The following is a 25,551-nucleotide window of genomic DNA, read 5'->3' on the forward strand; positions in this document are numbered from 1 at the left end:
AATACTAGAACCGTCTTTTTCGAGCATCTACTTTACACATTAAGTAGTATTTCTGTTTCTGCAGCCTATCCTTTATAAAGTACATTTGTTGATGTCGCATGTAATATTGAAATGAGTATTTAACAAGTAAGCAGACCCAGTTCCCTTCCTGAAATTTTTAAAAAGGTATGTTTTAAGTTGTAATACATGACCTGAACTCTTACTTATGAAGCTCTGATTTGCAAAGCATTTCTCTCTTGGAAGATGCTGAATATTGTATTACATTATTTTAGTGACTTTTATATACTCCAAAATGAATGGCAAAATGAATGTTGTAATACATGACCTGAACTCTTACTTATGAAGCTCTGATTTGCAAAGCATTTCTCTCTTGGAAGATGCTGAATATTGTATTACATTATTTCAGTGACTTTTATATACTCCAAAATGAATGGCACATACCAAATGACTCCGTGCACAAAGACACAAAGTCTTTGTATTGTGTAGTAGTTGCATTTCTACAATATTTCATACCGCTGACAAGGCACTGACACGCATTTGTGGACAGATATTGCGCCACTCACTAGGTCAGCAGAGATGGAAGTGTGGGTCTCTAGTGTATCTTGTTTAAGATATCCTTTGATATGCGTGATGACCAAAGTTGTGCTCTTATTGTGTTTATATTGGTGTGCCTTGGTGTGTCGCGAAGAGAAAGGGGCTAGAGATAGAATGCTTAGGCTTATTAGGCTGTAATGCATGGATGGAAAACAGTTTGTATTTGCAGGGTGCCCAGTTTGGAAAGTGTTTGTGTTGGGTGTGTATGCCAGGGGTAGCTGTTATAGCGTTGGTAAATGGAAGTGTTTTAGTTATAAGCAGGGTCACTGGAATTATGTGGCTAGAGGACCAAATTATGCGGCAGAGTTGAACAATTTATGTGGCAAGAAAAGTCCAGTTATGCATTGACAACGCCTATAGCTCTAACTCAAGCAAATGCGAGACCTATTGCACTGCAAATGCTTGTTTCTTTAGTTTTCAATACTTTGTGGGCAAACATGTATTTTCTTACTCTCTCCTCGACAAGTAGCCTTCTCCTCACATCTCTGCACATAACCCAACGTTTTTAACACAAAATGCCTACAGTTTGTAGGTGGGTGATGGCGAACTGGGACCTGAGGAGAAGCATTTTTAATTTGCTGTTACATGAATTTCGCTAACACTCTTCCTCTCTGATTTATACTTATCCGGAAGATGAAGTCAGAATAATGCACCATAATCTTAAAGTAATCGGTGCTAGCCTGGCAGTGCTTGTTCACAGTATCATGGAGGATGTCTACAGACATATCAATACCATTCTATGTCAGGGGCTTATTTTCTTATGGTAAAACAAGAACAGACTTTACACGAGTTTACAGCACAACTGGTGTCTACTTAGAAACTGACCCTATAAATTACTGCAGAACTGTAGACCGTTTTTAAGTGCGCCAGATTGGAATAAACACTGTAATAGAACTTACTATGTACATAGGCACACGCACCCAATATTTTGGTCTTCTCTCTACAAGTCCACACACGATTGTACCCAATGTGTGCAACTGGCAAGTACAGAACTGAAATATTCCTCAGTTAAGGACGGTATTGCAACTGTTTCCTCGTGGGAAGAACTAATTCAGGAGTCCATTTATTACAAATAATTATGTAGGAGATCATGACAGGATTTATTTAGAACTGCTCTCATGGTTGCTAAACTTTCACCTTCGAGGGAGGTGAATATGTTTCTAGAGATCATAATGAGACCTCCTTTTGAGCCCATTCACAAGGCTTCTCTACACTGAGGAAAACATTCTTTGTGGCAGTATGTCAGTGTGGCGAGTGGGACATCTTCAAGCCCTTACAATTAAAAATTGTAATACAGATACTGCAAGAGCATCTTAACCTCTGAATGAATCCACACTTCCACTCAAATTTACCTGCGCCTTTTTAGGGTTGAGCCTGCGTCGCATGTGCTTGTGCATGCGTTTCACTTGCGAGACGCTTTAGTAGTTAGAAAAGGGCTCGGAGCCCCGTCCCATGTCACGTCCGTGTCTTTCATTGGTTCGTGGGCTTGCCCGTTAAAATCTGCTTGCTTTTATTAGTGGAAGGCATGCATACGTCATGCCTTTTCCAGTGGTTAGCCCTCCTCGAGTGCAGCGACCAAGTACTGAAAACATGCGAGGCTCGCTGTTTTCCGTCCGGTTTGTGGACTACTTTTTATCTCGCTTGGAAGAAGTCGAACGCTTTCCATGACATCGACCCTGTTACGTAGTTAATTGCACTTTTGCCGGTTACGTAGATAATTGCACTTTTGCCGATAGGTTTCACTACGAGTGAACTGTAGCAGCACAATCTTGCTCTTTTTTCCATTTAATGTGGCAAGAAAAGTCCGGTTGGGAGTTTACAACTGCTAATAGCTCTAACTCGGAGAAATGCGAGATCCGTTGCATTGCATATGCTTGTTAATGTATTCCTAGTGGTTTTTCCTTTTGCCAAAGAGTGCAGCAGAAATGTAATTTTCACTCCATGCAGCAAGAGATGCCTACTATTTTGTTTGGTCAAAACAAAAGCCTTTCCAATATTATATAATTTGTGTTTACCTTTTAGAAATTGAAGCCTAGCACACTGATTAGTGACTTCCATTACTCTGGCATCCAAAGGTTCGTGGGAAGATGGGGGTTACTTCCACAAAATGCAAGATGTATGGCCGCAACTGAAGCTCTTTTTAAATCATCCTGGTCATGACAATCGCAAAGCTGCAATGAGAAGAGTGACCCACGCGATTTTTATATAAATCTTTTATTTATTTTTTCCTCTGTAACCATCAAACAGGAGAATTGTCTACATACCACACCCACCTTCCACCGTATTTTACTATAAATACTAGAAAAATTTTGTTCCAAACTACAATAATTAAACATCCAGCTGTACATTATTGAAATGATAAAACTCATATTTTGTGGTACTCTTTTTCACAGCCATGTGTAACTGGTAGACTAATCCTTATGCAGCAGAGCAGTAATCCATGCCTTTCAACTACTCACTAAGTGGGGAGGCCCCCACATCCAGCCACTACCAGGCAGTGTCCCTTTTGGACACCATTAGCCCAGTTGCAACAAGGAATCGGGACCAGAGGTACTTGCCCAGTCCCTCCAATCTGGTGTTGCACAGAGGTCAAGGTTTTGTCCAATAGTTTTATATATCAGGCACCCTTTGCAGATCACGGCCAGGCAGTCTCAGAACATGTAAAAGTAGTCTTTTTTGTCCTCTTGACATCAAAACAGCCTTGAGTTTTGTTTCCTCTCCAGAGCTTTGCAGGATAATAATACATCTTGTGGAACTGTTTGAATTGAATAACTCTTAGGTCAGATCTCGAGCCACCTCAAGGTCATTTTTGGCTTTCACTTCTATTCATTTAGGGCATCGACGTCCTCCTTCCATCTTGACCTCAGGTCCCTCTATGGATCTCGGACAATCACTAGTTATCTCTAAATCCACTATATGCTATTTTTGTTGAGTATGCGCATCATTATTTTGGGCTCAAGTGGGTTAAATTCCAGAACAGCATTAAGTAGATCTTTGTGATTTAGAAGGTGAAGGAGGAGCTGCAGGTACCGGCAGACTTGTGTAAGAAGCACTGAGTGGTCAACTAAGCGTATGATTTTATGTGGTCTGCTGTTCACACCTTCCCCGGTCCATTGGGTTGAAATCAAGGCTTGTCATTTGTGGAAGCCAAGTGCCTTGCCAGAGGGTTGTCTCACCCATGGGTGTCTTGTACCACTTAGTACTTTTCAAGGCTTTATGCCAGCGTGTGATTAAGAGACTGGTTGGTTCTGTAAGCCCACTGGGGTGAGGGTCTAAATATAACACAGAATCTTGGTTCATGTTCTGAGGAACGGCAGCCTAAAGGCCAGGCCATTACAGTCTCCGAAAATCCAGTTGTTGATAGCAACGAGCTGAGCTACCCACTATAGGACATTTGGGTATTGGTAGGTGGGGAGTAAAAACCCTTCTCCAGCAACTACTACAGTCCTCATCATGGTGACCCACTAAATTAACCTGTACATAACCCTGTGGTAGCCTGGCACAAACACAGTCAGGTTTAAGTTAGAGGCATTGTGTACAGAATTTCTGTAGCACACAGCCAGCAATTAAAAAAAAGTGAAATCACAACACAAGAAAAATCCTACACCAATCTGAAAAAAGTACATAAAGTATATTTTAATAAATAGCGGCAAAATGCAGAAGCGATAACTGGGTATCTGGTTGCCCTGGACTGAGACAAAGTCACAGGTTCTAGCTGATCAGGACGGAGCATAGTCTGGTCACTGGACCAAGTTTGTCTCGCTTATGTCCTGCTGACCTTGGTGCCAGATCTGCGTGGGTTTGCTTTGCAAGGCTTTTTGTCATCTACCTTCAGTTCTGGTGAGGCTTGCTGCCATGTGGCGAGGCTTTGCAGTGAGACGCTCAGCATCACTTTCAATGAAGCTCGGGGCTTTATGTTGCTTCTCGCTGGATTTGGTGGAACCCTCTGTTAGGCCAGGAGGAATTTTCTCTCATGCCCATCGAGGGTCCAGGTCCTGGGGAGGCACTTCTTGAGGACCGGGGATTCAATTCAGCAGAGGCCATCGGGGCACAGGAAGGTCCTGTTGCAGGTTCAGTGCAGCAGGTCAGCTGAGCAGTTGCAAAGTGGCCTCTGTAGCTTGTGTCCCTGTTCCTCAGAACAGGAGGTCAGCCAGCTAGCCCTTGGATCTCTCTGGTGGTCCAGGGTTCAAGGAGCAGGTCCAGGCTTCCTTCCTCAGGCAGCAGGGCAGTTCTTAAGCAGCAGAGCAGTCTATTTTCTGTTTCTTCCACATGTGATCAGAAGTGATCTGATGAGTAGTTCAGGAGGTCCAATATTTATACCTGGTGCCGGACGTGTGTGTGTGTGTGGCAACCATCCAAGCAGGATGGCTCATCGTGCCAGCACCTAGTCCCCCTTTGTCAAACTGTCTAGGAGGAATATACAAAGGCCAAGTGCCAACTTCACCCAGTCATGTGACCCAGGACACAGACTGCAGGTACCAAGTGTTCACAACATGAAAATGCCAACTTTCTAAAAGTGCAAACACAGAAAGGCATTGTATGGAAGGCTTCAATTAATTTCAGCCACTGGCAATCACTTGGGCGCATTCCAACCATTTGTTTATCTCATACCCCACCGCCACCTTCGTGTGAATCTAGCCATAAACAAATCAGTCTTGACTCTGTTCCTAATTGGAACTGTCCAGCCTGAAGTGCCAGGCCAGGTCCTCCTTAAACTGAAATACATGCAGCCTAGGATCTGTTTCACCCTATCTGGGGCTCTTCAGTCAGGTATAGCTTGGTGCCAGTGGCACAGTGAGCCCAGAACCCACGTCTGAGCACTCGGCGCACTTAGAGCATTGAATGTAAGAACAGCAAGGTAATGGATGGAATGCATGAATTAATCTCAGCCACTTGCAATCACTTGGGCCGCATCCCAATCCATAATTTTTTGCCCACCAATTTTATCCTGTGGGAGGGATAGGCCTTGCAGTAGTAAAAAATGACTTTGGTAGTTATTCACCAGCAGGACATGTAAAACTTAAACCCATTTCTCCTACTTTTTTAATATAGTGCTCCTTGCCGTATGAGCCTTTTGGGCCTACTTTATGGGCGACTTTTATATGCATTAAAAAGGAGGGTTTAAGCCAGGCTAAAGTTTTATTTTGCCAGGTCAAAATGGCAGTATACAACTGCACCACAGACTGCAATGGCAGACTTAAGAAATGTTTTCAAAGTCTACTTTGGTGGGTGGCACAATGAGTGTTGCAGGCCTACTAATAGCATTTAATTTAGAGGCCCTGGCTACATGGAAGAGCTTTTACTACGGCCTTGTAAGTAAATTAGGTGCAGGCCAATTGTACTATGTTTAAGGGCGAGAGCTCAAGCAGTTCAGCACTGGCTAGAAGTGATAACGTGCATAGAGTCCTAAAGCCAACAGAAATCAGCTCACCAAAAAAGGAGGGAGGAAAGCAGTAGGTCTGTAGAGAGGGCCAGATCTAACACCCAGTAATTGAAACTGGTAGTTGTTATACCCAGCCGTCTATCATATGTCTCTATATTCATTAGAGGGATGACAGCTGTGACTGGGCCCCTGATCATAGGGGGGTTTATGTGTGTAAAAATGTGATGCAAAGGAAATGTGAGTAGTGTTGGAGCATGTAAAGGAATCTCGGGAATGGGATCATTTAAATTACCCAATTTTCTTGAAGTACTCCTTGGATGTACAAAAAAGAGTCTGCTGTGGTGTACCGGTCTACCCTTGTCAGATAAAGTGAGTTTCTTTCCTGCAAGCCACTATTATAATTAATTACACTTTCTAGACATAAGTTAAGCATGTGAATCTATAAACACTACAGTGATGGAGAGAAAATGTTAATTGTAACTACAGTACCTATCTTTGGTATCTTTCATCAATTGACATGCACCCCTCCCCCCACCCCACTCAGTGAGGTTCATTGAGTCCTTTTTCTGCTGTGAAAATCTGAGATGTGGTTGCCTTTGGTGTGGTATGAGCAACTCACAGCCTCTCCACCTCATTGGCTGGAGTTTGGGCCACACCGTGAGACTATAGGCTGTACAGAGTGCAACATTCAAACAAGTGGATGGTACCACTTTTTATAAGGTACTTATGAGGATACTCAGTTTGACAATTGTGAGTAATTCAAACGTGGAAACATGTGAAGGGCACTAACGTGCAACCAAATGTGTGAAAACTTTGTTATATGTAAGTACCATTTTTGTTTCTACAAAGTAAAGATTTGGGTTTAAAAAGCAACATTTGGAAGCTGTTAAGCTCTTGATTTCTTTAATACTTCCTATTGCAAAAATATAGATGCTATTAAACTGACCTAGGTCCTCCAAAACATACCTGTGATTGGTGATGAAGAAACGTTCCAAAGACTGTTGGCTGAACAGAACAGTTGCATATTTTGCAGAATCTTTCTGAATTAAATAAATTTGGAGCACAATGTGGGTTGCTCCAGAGCATCATCTGTTTAGTTTTGATGAATGCAATAGACCTGTCCAAAAATGTTACTAACTTTCCAAAGGACATTTTACAACCTTTCAAGCAGAGCACTTTCTGCTCCTCGCCCCCACCTGTGTATACCTTTGCAGTTAGAGTTCCAGGGTTGTCAACAATCTGTCCATCCATGATCTTTCTCCTACTCTTTTCCCCTTTTCTACCTGTGTTCGATCCTCCTTTACCTTTGTGTTTCCTATTAAATTGTTCTTAAAATAGAATAACATCATCTTTAAGATGGTACTCTGACATTTTCATTATATCTGTACAGTTTATTGTACTCGGTAAGCTACAACAAAACAACATGTTCAATGGCATCTGTCGCTGTAGATACACATGTTGTACATAGCCCGCCATCTGGTGTTGGGTCGGAGTGTTACAAGTTGTTTTTCTTCGAAGAAGTCTTTCGAGTCACGGGACCGAGTGACTCCTCCTTTTGTCTCCATTGCGCATGGGCATCGACTCCATCTTCGATTGTTTTCTTTCCGCCATCGGGTTCGGACGTGTTCCTGTCGCTCCGAGTTTCGGAACGGAAAGTTAGCTAACTATCGGAAGATTACGTCGGTATTGTTGTGTTCGGGATCGGCTTAGATAGAATCGACACCGCATCGAAGTTTGAAGAACTCCGGAGCCCTTCGGGGTAGCTTTCGATCCCCCGTCGGGGCCTGGTCGGCCCGACCGCGTGTAAAACAACGCAGATGGAACGGACCCCGTTTCGTTTTTGTCCCAAATGCCACAACAAATACCCGTATTCAGACCAACATTTGGTCTGTAACCTGTGCCTGTCGCCTGAGCACAGTGAAGAGACTTGCGAGGCCTGTCGTGCGTTCCGGTCCCGAAAGACACTCCGTGACCGTCGAGCCAGAAGACTTCAGATGGCGTCCACGCCGACAGCACACCGAGAGTTCGAGGAACAAGAGGAAGAAGAAACCTTCTCGATCCACGAATCGGACTCCGAGGAATTCGACGATCAAAGAACTGTGAGTAAGACCTCGAAGACAACACACAAGAAAACTGACAAGGCCCAGGGGACGCCACTGCCACCAGGCCATGGCTCGACCCATAAATACGGTGACCGACCATCGGCACCGAAAAAGGCCGAAACAGTGCCGAGATCGTCCGACTCCGGTCGAGACACCGGCACGCAGCCTTCTCGGGACCGAGAAAGTGCTGCTGAAAAAGATCGACGCCGAGATAGCGGTGCCGAAACGGCTCGACGCCGAGACAGTGGCACCGAAGAGGTTTCGACTCCAAAAAAGAAAAAAGTCACCTCGGAGCCGAAAAAGAATACAGACAGGGTTTCGGTGCCGAAACGACCCGCAACCGACCCAGTTACCGGTTCCTATTCAGAGGAGCAATCACTGTCCTCTCAGATGCGAAAGCATAGATTTGAGGAAGAGTTGCAATCCACCGAAGTGGACCATACGCAGAAACGTATTTTCATACAGGAAGGAACAGGGAAAATAAGCACCCTTCCCCCTATTAGGAGAAAAAGGAGACTGGAGTTTCAAACAGACCAAGCACCACAAACAAAAATGGTGAAAAAGGTAACTCCGCCACCCTCTCCTCCACCTGTAACTAACGTTTCACCAGCACAAACTCCATCACATTCCCCGGCTCACACCACCGTGAGCCAAGGTGACCAGGACCAAGACGCTTGGGACTTATGCGACGCCCCAGTGTCGGACAACAGTCCAGAGGCGTATCCCACAAAGCCCTCACCACCAGAAGACAGCACAGCATATTCACAAGTGGTGGCTAGAGCGGCAGAGTTCCACAACGTAAACCTCCACTCAGAACCAGTCGAGGATGACTTCTTATTCAACACCCTCTCCTCCACCCACAGCTCCTACCAAAGCCTGCCTATGCTCCCAGGAATGCTTCGGCACGCAAAGGAAATCTTCAAGGAGCCGGTCAAGAGTAGGGCAATAACACCAAGGGTGGAAAAGAAATATAAAGCACCTCCCACAGACCCTGTTTTCATCACCACACAGCTGCCACCAGATTCCGTCGTAGTAGGAGCAGCTCGCAAGAGAGCCAACTCCCACACATCTGGGGATGCACCACCCCCAGATAAAGAGAGCCGCAAGTTCGATGCAGCCGGAAAGAGAGTCGCAGTACAGGCTGCAAACCAGTGGCGCATCGCTAACTCTCAAGCACTACTTGCGCGCTATGACAGAGCCCATTGGGACGAGATGCAACACCTCATTGAGCATCTACCCAAGGAACTACAAAAGAGGGCGAAGCAGGTGGTTGAGGAAGGACAGAACATATCTAATAATCAGATACGCTCCTCTATGGACGCAGCGGACACAGCTGCGAGAACAATTAACACATCTGTGACTATAAGAAGGCACGCATGGCTACGAACGTCTGGTTTTAAACCAGAGATACAGCAGGCAGTGATCAATATACCATTCAATGAGAAACAACTGTTCGGACCAGAGGTGGACACGGCAATTGAGAAACTGAAAAAGGACACTGACACTGCTAAAGCCATGGGCGCACTCTACTCCCCGCAGAGCAGAGGCACTTACAGCACCTTCCGCAAGACAACCTTTAGAGGGGGGTTTCGGGGTCAGGCCACACAAGCCAGCACCTCACAGACAACACCGTCCAGCTACCAGGGACAGTACCAGAGGGGAGGCTTTCGGGGCCAATACAGAGGACAATTCCCTAGGAATAGGGGAAAATTTCAAAGCCCCAAAACCCCTACAACCAAGCAGTGACTCACATGTCACTCATCCCCTCCACACAACACCAGTGGGGGGAAGAATAGGTCAGTATTACCAAGCATGGGAGGAAATAACTACAGACACTTGGGTCTTAGCAATTATCCAACATGGTTATTGCATAGAATTTCTACAAATCCCCCCAAACATACCACCAAAAGCACAGAATTTATCAAAACAACATTCAGACCTTCTGGAAACAGAAGTTCAAGCATTATTGCAAAAGAACGCAATAGAACTAGTACCAGAAACACAAATAAACACAGGAGTTTATTCACTGTACTTCCTAATACCAAAAAAGGACAAAACACTGAGACCAATCCTAGACCTCAGAACACTAAACACCTACATCAAATCAGAACACTTTCACATGGTCACGCTACAAGAGGTGTTACCATTGCTAAAGCAACAGGACTACATGACAACCTTAGATCTCAAAGACGCGTATTTCCACATACCAATACAGGGAGTGCAGAATTATTAGGCAAATGAGTATTTTGACCACATCATCCTCTTTATGCATGTTGTCTTACTCCAAGCTGTATAGGCTCGAAAGCCTACTACCAATTAAGCATATTAGGTGATGTGCATCTCTGTAATGAGAAGGGGTGTGGTCTAATGACATCAACACCCTATATCAGGTGTGCATAATTATTAGGCAACTTCCTTTCCTTTGGCAAAATGGGTCAAAAGAAGGACTTGACAGGCTCAGAAAAGTCAAAAATAGTGAGATATCTTGCAGAGGGATGCAGCACTCTTAAAATTGCAAAGCTTCTGAAGCGTGATCATCGAACAATCAAGCGTTTCATTCAAAATAGTCAACAGGGTCGCAAGAAGCGTGTGGAAAAACCAAGGCGCAAAATAACTGCCCATGAACTGAGAAAAGTCAAGCGTGCAGCTGCCACGATGCCACTTGCCACCAGTTTGGCCATATTTCAGAGCTGCAACATCACTGGAGTGCCCAAAAGCACAAGGTGTGCAATACTCAGAGACATGGCCAAGGTAAGAAAGGCTGAAAGACGACCACCACTGAACAAGACACACAAGCTGAAACGTCAAGACTGGGCCAAGAAATATCTCAAGACTGATTTTTCTAAGGTTTTATGGACTGATGAAATGAGAGTGAGTCTTGATGGGCCAGATGGATGGGCCCGTGGCTGGATTGGTAAAGGGCAGAGAGCTCCAGTCCGACTCAGACGCCAGCAAGGTGGAGGTGGAGTACTGGTTTGGGCTGGTATCATCAAAGATGAGCTTGTGGGGCCTTTTCGGGTTGAGGATGGAGTCAAGCTCAACTCCCAGTCCTACTGCCAGTTCCTGGAAGACACCTTCTTCAAGCAGTGGTACAGGAAGAAGTCTGCATCCTTCAAGAAAAACATGATTTTCATGCAGGACAATGCTCCATCACACGCGTCCAAGTACTCCACAGCGTGGCTGGCAAGAAAGGGTATAAAAGAAGGAAATCTAATGACCTGGCCTCCTTGTTCACCTGATCTGAACCCCATTGAGAACCTGTGGTCCATCATCAAATGTGAGATTTACAAGGAGGGAAAACAGTACACCTCTCTGAACAGTGTCTGGGAGGCTGTGGTTGCTGCTGCACGCAATGTTGATGGTGAACAGATCAAAACACTGACAGAATCCATGGATGGCAGGCTTTTGAGTGTCCTTGCAAAGAAAGGTGGCTATATTGGTCACTGATTTGTTTTTGTTTTGTTTTTGAATGTCAGAAATGTATATTTGTGAATGTTGAGATGTTATATTGGTTTCACTGGTAATAATAAATAATTGAAATGGGTATATATTTTTTTTGTTAAGTTGCCTAATAATTATGCACAGTAATAGTCACCTGCACACACAGATATCCCCCTAACATAGCTAAAACTAAAAACAAACTAAAAACTACTTCCAAAAATATTCAGCTTTGATATTAATGAGTTTTTTGGGTTCATTGAGAACATGGTTGTTGTTCAATAATAAAATGAATCCTCAAAAATACAACTTGCCTAATAATTCTGCACTCCCTGTACATCAGTCGCACAGGAAATACCTCAGGTTTGTATTCAAAGGAATACATTACCAATTCAAAGTATTGCCGTTTGGTTTAACAACCGCACCAAGAGTCTTTACAAAATGTCTAGCAGTAGTGGCTGCACACATCAGAAGGCAGCAAATACACGTATTCCCGTATCTAGACGACTGGCTAATCAAGACCAACTCACTGACAAGGTGCTCACACCACACAAATCAGGTCATACAAAACCTCTACAAACTCGGTTTCACCATCAACTATGCAAAATCACACATTCTGCCGTGCAAAGTACAATAATACCTAGGAGCCATAATAGACACAACAAAAGGATGAGCCACTCCAAGTCCACAGAGAATTCAAAATTTCAACAAGATCATACAACGCATGTACCCAACACAGAGAATACAAGCAAAAATGATATTACAACTCCTAGGCATGATGTCCTCATGCATAGCCATTGTCCCGAACGCAAGACTGCACATGAGGCCCTTACAACAGTGCCTAGCATCACAATGGTCACAAGCACAGGGTCACCTTCTAGATCTGGTGTTGATAGACCGCCAAACATACCTCTCGCTTCTATGGTGGAACAGTATAAATTTAAACAAAGGGCGGCCTTTCCAAGACCCAGTGCCACAATACGTAATAACGACAGATGCTTCCATGACGGGGTGGGGAGCACACCTCGATCAACACAGCATACAAGGACAATGGGACGTACATCAAACAAAACTGCACATAAATCACCTGGAACTGCTAGCGGTTTTTCAAGCACTAAAAGTATTCCAACCAATCATAACTCACAAGTACATTCTTGTCAAAACAGACAACATGACAACAATGTATTATCTAAACAAACAGGGGGGGACACACTCAACGCAGCTGAGCCTTCTAGCACAAAAGATATGGCGATGGGCAATTCACAACCACGTTCGCCTAATAGCACAGTTTATTCCAGGGATCCAGAATCAACTTGCAGACAATCTCTCTCGAGATCACCAACAGGTCCACGAATGGGAAATTCACCCCCAAATTCTAAACACTTACTTCAAACTTTGGGGAACACCTCAAATCGACTTATTTGCAACAAAGGAGAACGCAAAATGCCAAAACTTCGCATCCAGATACCCACACAGGCAGTCTCAAGGCAATGCCCTATGGATGAACTGGTCAGGGATATTTGCATACGCTTTTCCCCCTCTCCCTCTCCTTCCATATCTAGTAAACAAATTGAGTCAAAACAAACTCATACTGATAGCACCAACATGGGCAAGGCAACCTTGGTACACAACACTGCTAGACCTATCAATAGTACCCCACGTCAAGTTGCCCAACAGGCCAGATCTGTTAACACAACACAAACAACAGATCAGGCATCCAAACCCAGCATCGCTGAATCTAGCAATCTGGCTCCTGAAATCCTAGAATTCGGACACTTAAACCTCACACAAGAATGTATGGAAGTCATAAAGCAAGCTAGAAGACCATCCACTAGACACTGCTATGCAAGCAAATGGAAAAGGTTTGTTTGCTACTGCCATCAGAATCAAATTCAACCATTACACGCATCTCCAAAGGATGTAGTGGGCTACTTACTACACTTACAAAAATCGAACCTGGCCTTCTCTTCCATTAAAATACACCTCGCAGCAATATCTGCATACCTGCAGATTACCCATTCAACTTCAATATTTAGGATACCTGTCATTAAAGCGTTTATGGAAGGCCTCAAAAGAATTATACCACCAAGGACACCACCCGTTCCTTCATGGAACCTCAACATCGTCTTAACAAGACTCATGGGTCCACCCTTTGAACCTATGCATTCTTGCGAAATACAATTCCTAACCTGGAAAGTTGCATTTCTCATCGCCATCACATCTCTAAGAAGAGTAAGTGAAATTCAGGCGTTTACAATACAAGAACCTTTTATCCAACTACACAAAAATAAGGTAGTCCTAAGGACTAATCCTAAATTTTTACCGAAGGTTATTTCACCATTCCACCTAAATCAAACGGTAGAACTACCAGTATTCTTCCCACAGCCAGATTCCGTAGCTGAGAGGGCACTACATACATTAGATGTCAAAAGAGCATTAATGTACTACATTGACAGAACAAAGAACATCAGAAAAACTAAACAGCTATTTATTGCATTCCAAAAACCTCATGCAGGAAACCCAATATCAAAACAAGGTATAGCCAGATGGATAGTTAAGTGCATCCAAATCTGCTACCTTAAAGCAAAACGACAGCTGCCCATTACACCAAGGGCACACTCAACCAGAAAGAAAGGTGCCACCATGGCCTTTCTAGGAAATATTCCAATGCACGAAATATGTAAGGCAGCCACATGGTCTACGCCTCACACGTTCACCAAGCACTGCTGTGTAGACGTGCTATCCGCACAACAAGCCACAGTAGGTCAAGCCGTGTTAAGAACCTTATTTCAAACTACTTCCACTCCTACAGGCTGAGCCACCGCTTTTGGGGAGATAACTGCTTACTAGTCTATGCACAACATGTGTATCTACAGCGACAGATGCCATCGAACTGAAAATGTCACTTACCCAGTGTACATCTGTTCGTGGCATCAGTCGCTGAAGATTCACATGTGCCCACCCGCCTCCCCGGAAGCCTGTAGCAGTTCGGAAGTTAGCTTAAGCTTTGTACATTTGTAAATATATTATTTAAACCTTAAATAGGTACATACTTAGTCACTCCATTGCATGGGCACTATTACTACAACACAACTCCTACCTCACCCTCTGCAGGGAAAACAATCGAAGATGGAGTCGACGCCCATGCGCAATGGAGACAAAAGGAGGAGTCACTCGGTCCCGTGACTCGAAAGACTTCTTCGAAGAAAAACAACTTGTAACACTCCGACCCAACACCAGATGGCGGGCTATGCACAACATGTGAATCTTCAGCGACTGATGCCACGAACAGATGTACACTGGGTAAGTGACATTTTCATTCAGTTACATTTGCCCCTCTTCATGCTTGTTACCATGTATGGTAGTTATTGCCTATTTCCATTTAATATTTTAGTGGCTATATACATGCAAAGTTATGTACTGATGTATCTTGTTTTCCATAGAACATTTCAATAGAGATTTTTTAAATGAAAAAGACCTGTCCCAACGTATGCTAGAGATCACAATGCCAGGATTCCAAATCCAATTTTTCGTCTCTCAGCCTTATGGCAGAATTTGCAGGCTTAGATTAAAAGTCCTTACTAAAAAGAATCTGCATTTCTAGGATTGTAAATTCAATTTATGGCTGCAGAAAAGCTTCTAGTGTGGCGGATATCCTTCTCCCACAAGTATAGTGGTAGCGGTGGGGAACATGGATGATTCTACAGAAGTGAGAAAGAGCTAGACATCGTAAACTTGGTGAACAACCATAATATAGTAACTTTTTAGGTATTCAGAACCGTTCCCAATGCTGTTTTAACACCCAATGTGCACACAAACAACTAGTGCCAAAAGAGGCAGCTTTAAGTGTACAGAGTTGCTAGCACCTTGAATGCAGCGGTACAGTGGCACATTTTCTGCCAGTGGAAAATGTGCTGGTTTAGATGTGCACAATCTAATCTATGATTTTCATAGATTTGAGTGCAAACTGCGAGGGAACTTTATGGAAATTGGCATGAGTTTAGATTTCTAAACTAGTAGTACTTTGTATGCTGGCTCTTCAACGATTCCTTTTTTGTGCTACTTACCTTTACTGTCCTTTCTCAAATCTAACTTTTTTCATTTCTTTTCCAGCCCCAAACACTACAGTTGGACTTCCTAATGAAAATTCTGCCAAATTACCACCATTTAAAAAAGACTACGAAGAGTACCTCTACACCAATTAAGAATTGAGACTTCCATCTTTGCATTCTAAAAAGCATAAGGAATAAATGTCCATGAAGTAGCTTTGGCTGCCACTTATAGTACTTTGTTTGCTTTATGGCACTTATTGTGCCTGCGTTGAGTCTGATATCAGGCTGTACATCAGTAAAATAAGTTGTGGCAACAGTGTTATATGTTTGTTGATTTCTCAGCTGTTATTTATGTTTGAAAACATGTTTTCCTTATTGCTACTACCACTATTACGTATTGTGTAATGATTTAAATATATCCTTGCCCAAATAATTGCTCTGTTATGCTAGCCATCAAAATCCAGTAACCCAAACTGAAAAAAACAAATAATTCCTTACATTTTTGTTGCTTCCTTGTTCATTTGGTTTAATTTAATCACATTTCAGAAATCCAAAATAGAATGCATTTGATTTGTGTAGGGCTCTAATTTATTGTGCCTCCGTGTACTTTGTGGTGGAAGTTTGGCCACTGTTTGAGATGCATAGCCTGAAGAATTGTTCGGTGTGATTCTGACACGCCATCTCCTCGATTTGCCTTTCAGATGAGCTTCCCTTATCTTCTTGTTGCTGTGTCTTGCCTCTTTCTATCTCATCCCACCACACCCATTCACTTCTCTTTTTTCCTTGCACCTCTGCCGAAAATACATTTTTTTTTTCTCTCAGATCTGGCTATTGCCTTGCTTTTTCCTCCTTCGCCTCCACCGAAGACTGCAAAATTTCATCTACATATGTAAGCTTTTTAAACAAGCCCTGCTTTCCTGTAGTGCCATTTTATGTTAATTTACTGTTTAATCCTAACTTTTTTAGAAATTTGAATTATAATTATATCTTCCCTTGGGGATCCCTTTAAAATAACTGCAAACCTACTACTACTAGTCACTACATTAGAAGAAATTGACTGGAAGCTTCTTTAACACACATTTTAATAAGAGAAAATAAATGAAGTGTGTTGTTAGCAGACAAGCTTTCATAAACTTGAAAGTCAAAGTTTGCACGGTCCTTTTAGGGGCCTCGCATTTCCTCCTGTGTTCCATCATGCCCCACAGGTGGCAGTTTGATTAGTTATTTTTTCTGCCTCATAGCATCTTCAAGCATTAAGATTATCTACAAATATACTTGTTTGAGGAGACAAAAAACAAGAAATGCCCACTTTATTTGCCTCAATATACTACCAACCATGGGCAAAGGCGAATGCCATTTTAATATTCTGGTCATGTGCTGTTAAAGCTGTACCACTTCAAGGCTAGGAATACAGCCTTGGAATGGCTAGACCAATTGTGGTTCATGGATCTCTGACATCTTTGAGAGACCTAACGAGGAGCTGCTGTGCAGAACAGATCTTGAGCATAAGTTTGAGGAAAGAACTTGTACCTTACCTGTCAATCGTTTAGCTTAAAAGTCTGGCTTCTGAATTCCTAGAATAAGGGTACCTGAATTTCCCATAGCGCAGTATGGCCATTTTACGTGAAGAAAAGCATCCTTACACCAGAACATCAAATTCTTTCAGAGAAATAGATTCTGCATCTGTGTATTCAAAACAGCTGTGATCCCTCCAGATGCCATGAAGTAGTGATGCCTTACCTTCTTCATCTAGCAAGGTCTGGGGTAAGACTTACATCAAAATGGTACACTCGCAGCAATAGCTGCATACAGGAATTATTCTTAAACTAACATCTTAAAGATGCATGTGGTAAAAGATTTCTTGGAGAGCATTAACAATGTATTCCCTCCTCCTAGATCTGCATGCCTCCCTTGGGAATTGAATATTGTTTTCTTCAAGTTAATGGATCCACCCTTTGACCCTATACAAAAGGCTACACTGCAAAAGTTAACTTGGAAGACTGTTGTCTTGGCACAGATAGTGAAAAGCAGATTTTTTAAACCCAGGAATCTTTTTTGTATTGCATAATAATAGGATGATGTTGAAATCGCAAAAGGTTTCTCTCAAAAGTTATATCAGATTTTGAATTTCCTTACCAACTATCTTTCCAAGCCCTTCTACTCCATCAGAGAGTTCTTCATAAGTTAGACCTGAAAAAAGTACCAGACTTCTATCTTCACAAGATGAAAGCTATAGCTCGCCTACTTCAGAGCAATCCAATTCAAGATAGTTTCATGCATTACCCTTTTTTACCAGTTAGTAAACAAACCTCTTCCTGTTAGACCTAAGACACATTCAACCAGGGGAAAGGCTGCTACTGCTGATTTTGTTTTTTAGAAAGATCCCTATTTCAGAAATATTTCAAACTGCTACCTGGAGGTCCATACACATTTACCAGACACTATTTGGATTCAGGCTCCGGGGGAATGTCCAACTAGGTCAGGCCTCTTTGAGGAATATATTTGAGTAATTATTGATGCTGTTTTCTTTCTTATCTACCTTTTCTAGTGGTATGGCTTGGTATTCCTTTCAGTGTTTGACTATTGATGACAATCCTCTGGAATAGAAGAAAAATACCTGTAAATATTTTGTCTCATCAGGGTAGTCCTCCTCAAAATCATAAGCAACCCTTCCACCACCTAAGAGAAGAAACAGTTTACCTTGTGTTCTGTAAAAACAACAAACCTGTCATCTGTGGGGCATTATGAGACACTCGAGGAAATATGAAGCCCTGGAAGGCACAGTGCCAGCTTTCACTTTCATGTCTATGGCAGTCTATCTGCTAACATTTACCGTTGTTTCCTTTCTTTTCCCTCTAAAAAAAGTTTGTGGTGTTTCTGGTCTTTTTTGCTGATGTATTGGCTGTTTTAATTTAATCGTTTTTTTAAAATTAAAAGTTAATTAAATTTGGCCATTTTCAATCCATCAATAGTGTGGAGCCATTTTTTCACTAAGCAAACCCTTCTACTGAAACGTTTTGTGCATGTGTACATATTTACATTATACATATTGCTTTGTAAAGCGCTGTGGGATCTTGCATGTGGGCAGGATTGATCAGTGTGTATTACCTTCATGAAGATTCCTCTGGAAGAGAACTTCCTTATTCACTAACCTGATTCCCACTCCGGATTAATTACCCTGGGATTTGATGTTGGATCCATGTGGTGTCATTCATCAGTTGCTTTTTATATACTTAAATTCTTATTAAACTATAAATTGCTTTTTAGTCAAAATTCTTTTGCCGGTGTTTTCAGCAACTCCGATTTTCGTACAGCGATCCGTTTGGAAATTATTCATGGAAAGCCACATCTGTTACTTTTTTGAAGGCCATTACGATTGTTTGAACGCTCCACAATAATGTATTTCTTTACAGAGTCCTGCTTAAGAGCTGGCAAGCAAAAGCTGAACATAGGCAATACAGTATGTCAGAAGAGCAGAGCGCTATTCTTGTTGGCTAATAAGCTGAAGACAACTCTGGTGTAAGTTGGCCCTTACCTATACAGCAATGAGCTATGCTGAACATTGCAAGTTAAACTTTTCATTGACCAGGGAAATAATATTGGTATTGTACCACTTGGTTGCCCCGGGGATAATCCAGAACTTGTCGAAGAACTGCATCTAGGAGATGGCAGAAAGACTGAAAAATAAGAAATTATTCTCAGCTTGCTTACACAATGTAGTGAAAGCTACGAAGTTTAAGTTCAGTTTGTGCAGGAAGTACAATCCAGAACTTTGTGGGTGCTAGATCCTAACTAGACTTTATGAACAACCTATGCCTCAAAGTGAATCGTTCTACATAAAGAAACTCGAACAAGTGTTTTTCACTTACGTAAGTGACTGGAGGTAGTTTATCCCTGTCAAGTTTTGAGTTAGTTATCTTTCAACCCAGCATCATTTCAGCTAAGCAAGAGGACTTCCGTTTCTAACTATTGAGGCATGTCCCCATTCAGTTATGCATCTCTTGGTCAATAACAATCTCACCGCAGCATGCCAAAAGGCATTTCCAGTCTTGGACATTTCACATTTGAATAGGAGCATGTTTCAGTGCTAATTAGCTACCTAAGCAAAAAGCACTTTTAGTTTTTGCAGTAGAGAAAATAAGGCATTGGTGATATCTTTCTATGGTACATAGCAGATGTGACTAATGTCTGGCAAGGGAAGGTGAAGGCTGAGTCAAACTAGATACTGATTAAGAAGAGGAAGGAGCAGAAAGAGCAAGAGACTGCTCTTCATTTTCTCACTATTGATCAATAATGCAAGGCTTCAATGTACAATTTCCCTCCATAAAGGGAGGGAAGATATTCTCTGTGCCTGAACATGCGTAGCAGTTGGGAAATAATGAAGCAGAAGCAATTTTCTCTTTATAGATTTGAGGTGTGGACTGATGTCTGGGTGATTCTTTTTCGTTTCCTAGATTATACTGCTGACGTTGCTTTTAGGCAGCCCCTAGTTTCTACCAGTTATGGTGACAATGCGTAATAAGACTTCAAATTTGTTGTACTTCTTCATTGCTTTATGCATCTATATTGATGTGGTGATTCATGATTGAGTTTTCAATATATTTAAAGTACTTTCTAACACAAAGAGGCCAATCGGTGTGAGAGTAGCCAGAAGTCGTCCACCCTCTGCAACATCTTAGGGCCCGCGGGGTGAGAGGAGACCCCTTCCCAGCGGCTTTGGCCTCAGCTTTGAAGGGATCTCATGATTCCGATCTGGATCTACGCCGGTTGTGCCAACATGACCTTCTCCAGCACCTATCCTGACGCAAACGTGCTGGGGCCGCCGGTGCCCCCGGCGGCGCCAGTCCCATTCTCATTCCTGATGACACTGACTTGGAACTTTAGAATACTAGTTAGAGACTCCAGCTTCATTGGACTGGTGTGAGGAACTAGGAGATGCCAGTAGACTAGACACCTCCCCAGATCTAAGCTTGTGCTCTCCACTAACCGTGGCTGTCGGAGGAGGGAGCATCTTATGCAATGGTGGTAAAAATGGCAGCTGGGGTCCTTTACTCCAAGCTTCCCTCAGTGGTGGTCAAGGCTAACCTCTTGACAGAAGTGCTTCAGCCTGGAGCTTCCTCATCCAAACCCCTATTGTCCTTTAATAAAGCACTGACAAATGTCCTACTAGGAACTTGGTCCAAGCCCAGCACAGGGGCTCCTGTGAACAGGACAGTTGCCCACCGCCATCCCCCAGCCCTGGGTGATCCTAGTTTCCTCACTCAACAACCCACCCCAGAGAGCTTGGTAGTCCAAGCCTCAACTTCCCATGGCGCATTCTCTGCCACTGCCCCGGATAGGAAATCCAAAAGGCTGGGTAGCTTAGGCAAGAAAATATTTTCTTCCACTAGCTTTGTATTGCGGTCGGTGAACACTGCATTCCTCTTGGGTCATTATTTCCATTCCTTGTGGGATACGGTTTCGCAAGTGCTGCCACAGATCCCAGGGAAGGTCTGGCTCATCCTCTGCCATGCAGTCAAAGATGGGAGAGATGCAGCTAAGTTCACCATTAGGTGTGTTTTGGACATGAACGACTCGCTGGGTAGACCTGTTTTGTCGACGGTGGCCTTACGACGCCCCTCCTGGCTGAGAACATCTGGTTTCGGAGAATGTCTAGGCCAATCTCATGGACATACCATTTGAGGGGACTCATCTCTTCACAGAGAAGGCAGACTCAGTGCTAGAGCTCTTTAAGGCCTCATGGGCTACAGCCAAGTCCTTGGGCCTCTCAGTGACTCCTCACTCCCATTCTGCCTTTCGCCGCTTTCGTGGCTATGAAAGGGGCTTGCCACCATGCCAGCCCTATGCAACCACTGTCCTGTGCAAGTTGGCCAATCCATCAAAGGATGTGGACGCAGTGCATTCTTCCCCTGTGCGTCTGATAGCCAGAAGTCGTCCAACCCAACCCCCTGGCAGGTGCTACCTCAAAACCCTCCTAGTCTGGCTCTGCAAGTGGCCAGTGTGGGGGAGAATCCAACATCATCTCCTTCATTGGCAGTCCTTAACATCGGACAAATGGGTCTTGCAGATCATCAGAGAGGCTACTCCCTCCCTTTCCAATCTTTTCCTCTCCCTATTCCGCCAAAGCAATTTTGGCTGGTGGAGGATCATATGACCTTGTTCTGAGAGGAAGATGACCTTGTTCTGAGAGGAAGTTACAGCTCTCCAGGCCAAGGGGTCTATAGAAAAGGTTCTCATAACAGAAATAGGCAATGGTTGTTTTTCCTGCTACTTTTTGGTACCCAAAAAGAACAAAGGTCTTCACCCTATTCTAGATCTGATAACCGTAAATCTTGTTCTCAAAAAGGAGAAGTTCAAGATGCTCACTTTGGCTCAGGCCTTGTCTGCCCTAGACCAAGGAGACTGGCTGGTAGCGTTGGACTTGCAGGATGCATATTTTCACATCCTAATCTGACCTGCCCACAGGAATTAACTGTGGTTCAAGGTAGGCCACAAGCACTTGCTGTTTCCTTTGGCCTTACAGGTGCTCCTCAGGTGTTCTCCAATGTGATGGTTGTGGTTGATGCTCATCTGTGCAGGTCAGGGGTTTCAGTCTTCCCCTACCTTGACGAATGGATGTTAAAGGTGGGTTTGCTCCAGGCTGTCCTCTCTGACTTTAGGACTACGGTAAACCTTTTGCATTCGCTGGGGTTAACTATAAACGCACCAGAGTCACACCTGACTTCCTCTCAGACGCTCCCTTTTATTGGAGTTGCTCTGGATGCAGTGCAGTTTCGAGCTTATCCTCCCAAGCAGTGAGTCCAGGATGTTCAGGTTATAATAGAGATGTTTCAGCCTGTATCCTGGATTTTGGTGAGAATGACTGAGGCTGCTGGGCCTTATGGCCTTCTGCTGGTGAATCATGCCAGATGACATATGCTGGCTCTGCAGTGAGACCTGAAGTTCCAGTGGGCGCATGCATCAGGGGAATCTCTCCGACATGGTCCAGATCTCAGCGGGAACTTGAAAAAGACCTGCAGTGGTCGCTTACGGACCGCGATTGGGCCAAAGGCTGACTTCTCTCCCTTTCCTAACCAGACCTGACAGTAGTGACAGATGCATCGCTCCTAGGATGGGTTGGCCATCTGGGAGAGGTGGAAATCAGAGGACTCTGGTCTCCGGTGGAGTCTGGACTCCATATCAACTTGCTGGAGTTCTGTGCAATTCGGTTAGCATTTAAGGTATTTCTTCCCTCTGTCAAGGGGAAGCTAGCGCAGGTGTTCACAACAACACCACTGCCATGTGGTACTGCAATAAGCAGGGTGGGGTGCGGTCATGGCCACTGTCAAGAGGCCCTGGACATGGCTGGAACAGCAGGGCATAACCCTGGTGGTTCAAAGCAGGCAGGTTCTCTGAATGCAATAGTGGATAAACTCAGCCGTCGATGCCTAGCGGATCATGAATGGCGTCTGTATTCAGGGGTGGCACAGAGATTCTTTCAGCAGTGGAGAGAGCCTTGGTTAGATCTGTTCGCCTCCAAGAGAACATGCAAAGTCAGTTTTGCACGTTGGCATTTCCAAGGTGGCGATCACCCAGAGATGCCTTTCCACCATACCTCTTCTGTACAGAGTTCTCAAGAAGATCAGGAACAACCGAGCCCAAGGCATACCTGTTCCTCCAGACTGTGCACCCACGCTTCTGAAAATGAGCATCAATCCTCCGATCAGGCTGCCCCTTTGGGAGGACTTTATATCTGGGCAGAAGGGGCGGCTTCTCTACCTGAACCTGCCAACTGTCCACCTCCTTGCATGGAGATTGAGTGGTGACAGTTGATATCTTTTGACCTTCCTCCAGAATCTTAGTTCGCACGTGTGAGCACATTCGTTCTTACATGGGAGCACCTCAATAGTGCTCCCTTTGAGCCACTACACAATTCTCCCCTCTGGCTGCTTACCATCAAGACAGCCGTCTTAGTGGCAATAACACCTGCCCTAAGGGTAAGTGAGCTGCAGGCTTTGTCATCCCAGCCTCCCTATTCTAGTGTTCCCGGTCAAGGTGGTGCTTTGCACCCGGACCTCTTTCCTACCGAAGGTGGTGACACCATTCCATTTGGGACAATCTGTTACCCTGCCCACCTTTTATGCTCTTTCACATCCCTCTAAAGAAGAGGAGCGACTCCTATCAGGACCCAAAAAGTGCGTTGTCGTTCTACTGTGACCGCATAAAAGAGTTTCGGTTGGATGACCAACTCTTCATGGGATATGTTGGAGCAAAGAAAGGTCGGGACAGTACAGAAACACACCATTTTCTGATGGGTCATTCTTTATACCAAGATCTGCTACGCCCTGGCCAAAAAGCAGCCTCCCAAGGGCTTAAGGGCCCATTCCACATGAGGAAAATCTGCAACCACGGTGTTAACTCGTGGAGTCCCAGTCCTGAACATCTGCCAGGAGGCATCTTAAGCGTTCCTGCACACGTTTTCCAAACACTACCGCATGGACAGTCAGGTCTGCAGACACAAGTATTTTTCTGGTTCAGTGCTGCAGGACTTTTTAATCTAGTTAAATTTGTCTGCAGTGTGCACCGCTAGGAGGGTATGGCATGGGTATCTATTCAAAGGTAAGGAATCTGCAGCCAGAAGTTTATCAGATTAACAAGTTATTTACCTTCGGGAGCACATTATCTGGTAGAGACAATATCTAGCTGAAGATTCCTTACAGACCCATCTATGCCTTCCCACTCTGCAGATAGATTTCTTGGGGTAGGGCTGTTCCCCCTTTAGGACCCTAGTTTTGACACACATTCGTCAGTTCACTTCATGGCTCTGCGCTCCTGGCGTAGAAATTTGTGAAAAGTAACTGACGTCTGGGCGCCTATATAGGTGAGTGAGATATCATTTTCGGCACCAAGGACGCCACGCGGAACTAACCGAAGCCACCCAACAGTGTGCAGGTGTAATGCTCACGCAAAAATTTCTCGATCCAGTCGAACACCTGGGAAATTCAAAGATAAGGAATCTGCAGTTGGATATTGTCTTTACAGACAATGCATTACCAAAGGTAAGTAACTTGTTTATTAAGTGAGAGAAATATTTTGTAAAAAAAGACTTACAAAACAGAGAGAGGGATAGAAAGTGCATGAGTTTTTGTCTGTGTGTATGTAAACATCCGATAGGCACCTCACCAAACCCGACTAAAATCACCTGCACGCAACTATTTACTAGAAAATACATTGATTAGAGGGGTGTAACACCTCAAACACCCCCTGAAGCTACTCCCCTGCAAGCATCTGTATTCTCTGCCATCAGGCTGTGACATTCCTGCATGCAGTTATTGTCGGAAAATAATAAAATCTTGTCAACATTATTCAGAAATTGGTGACATTGCAGATTATTCGAAGTCTCAAATGAAATGATGTCGTTGGGGACAGGCAATCAATGTTTTACGATGAAAGATACAAGGAAACAACAATCTTGGATGTCAAGGAAAATCTCAGGCATTGTGACAAAGGATCAACTGCTCTTTTTAGGTCGAATGTAAGCATATGACCTTTTGTATACTTTTAAGTATACTTCTTCTGTGAGCTTCCAGCTATTTCATTTGTTAATTTCAGTATCATATTAAAATCCTTGCTTGCTACTGGTCAGTCATGTCTCTTTAGCCCTCCTTCTTCTGTGTGGGATCACGGACCAACTACTGTATAATTACACTTTGTCCTGTTTATCTAGTCTGTAGGGGACTTTTATTTTTGCTTTGTTTCTTGCTCCTGTCCAGGGAAGCTTCCCTTTTCATTTGTAGAGCATTCTTGATCCGAGCTTAGCTGTAACAAGTCTATAAATTAGGCTGTTATCTTGGTCGCATTTGGTCTTTGTGGGCTCTCCACACTCTTTCAGCTCCCCGGCTCCCGCCCTTCTTTGCCTTTGATTTTCTTTACCACCTCTACCAGAGCTCTGCAATCCTTTGAGACAGTGCACACTTCTGCTCCATACCGGGAACCTACTTGC

At 43.8% G+C, this 25,551-nt stretch overlaps 1 protein-coding gene across 1 annotated transcript in view; it reads left to right on the forward strand.

Annotated features, from left to right (window-relative positions):
* Positions 1 to 18,534, forward strand: part of DCTN6 (dynactin subunit 6) — a 118,328-nt gene extending 99,794 nt beyond the window's left edge. Inside the window, exon 7 of the mRNA XM_069237353.1 lies at positions 15,631 to 18,534. Within this exon, the coding sequence (XP_069093454.1) occupies positions 15,631 to 15,729 (99 nt within the window). The 3' untranslated portion in view covers positions 15,730 to 18,534. The remainder of the gene's footprint in view (positions 1 to 15,630) is intronic.
* The last annotated feature ends 7,017 nt before the right edge of the window (positions 18,535 to 25,551 follow it).

Source organism: Pleurodeles waltl, chromosome 1_2 (genome assembly GCF_031143425.1).
Source record: "Pleurodeles waltl isolate 20211129_DDA chromosome 1_2, aPleWal1.hap1.20221129, whole genome shotgun sequence".
In the NCBI taxonomy this organism is placed as follows: Eukaryota; Metazoa; Chordata; class Amphibia; order Caudata; family Salamandridae; genus Pleurodeles; species Pleurodeles waltl.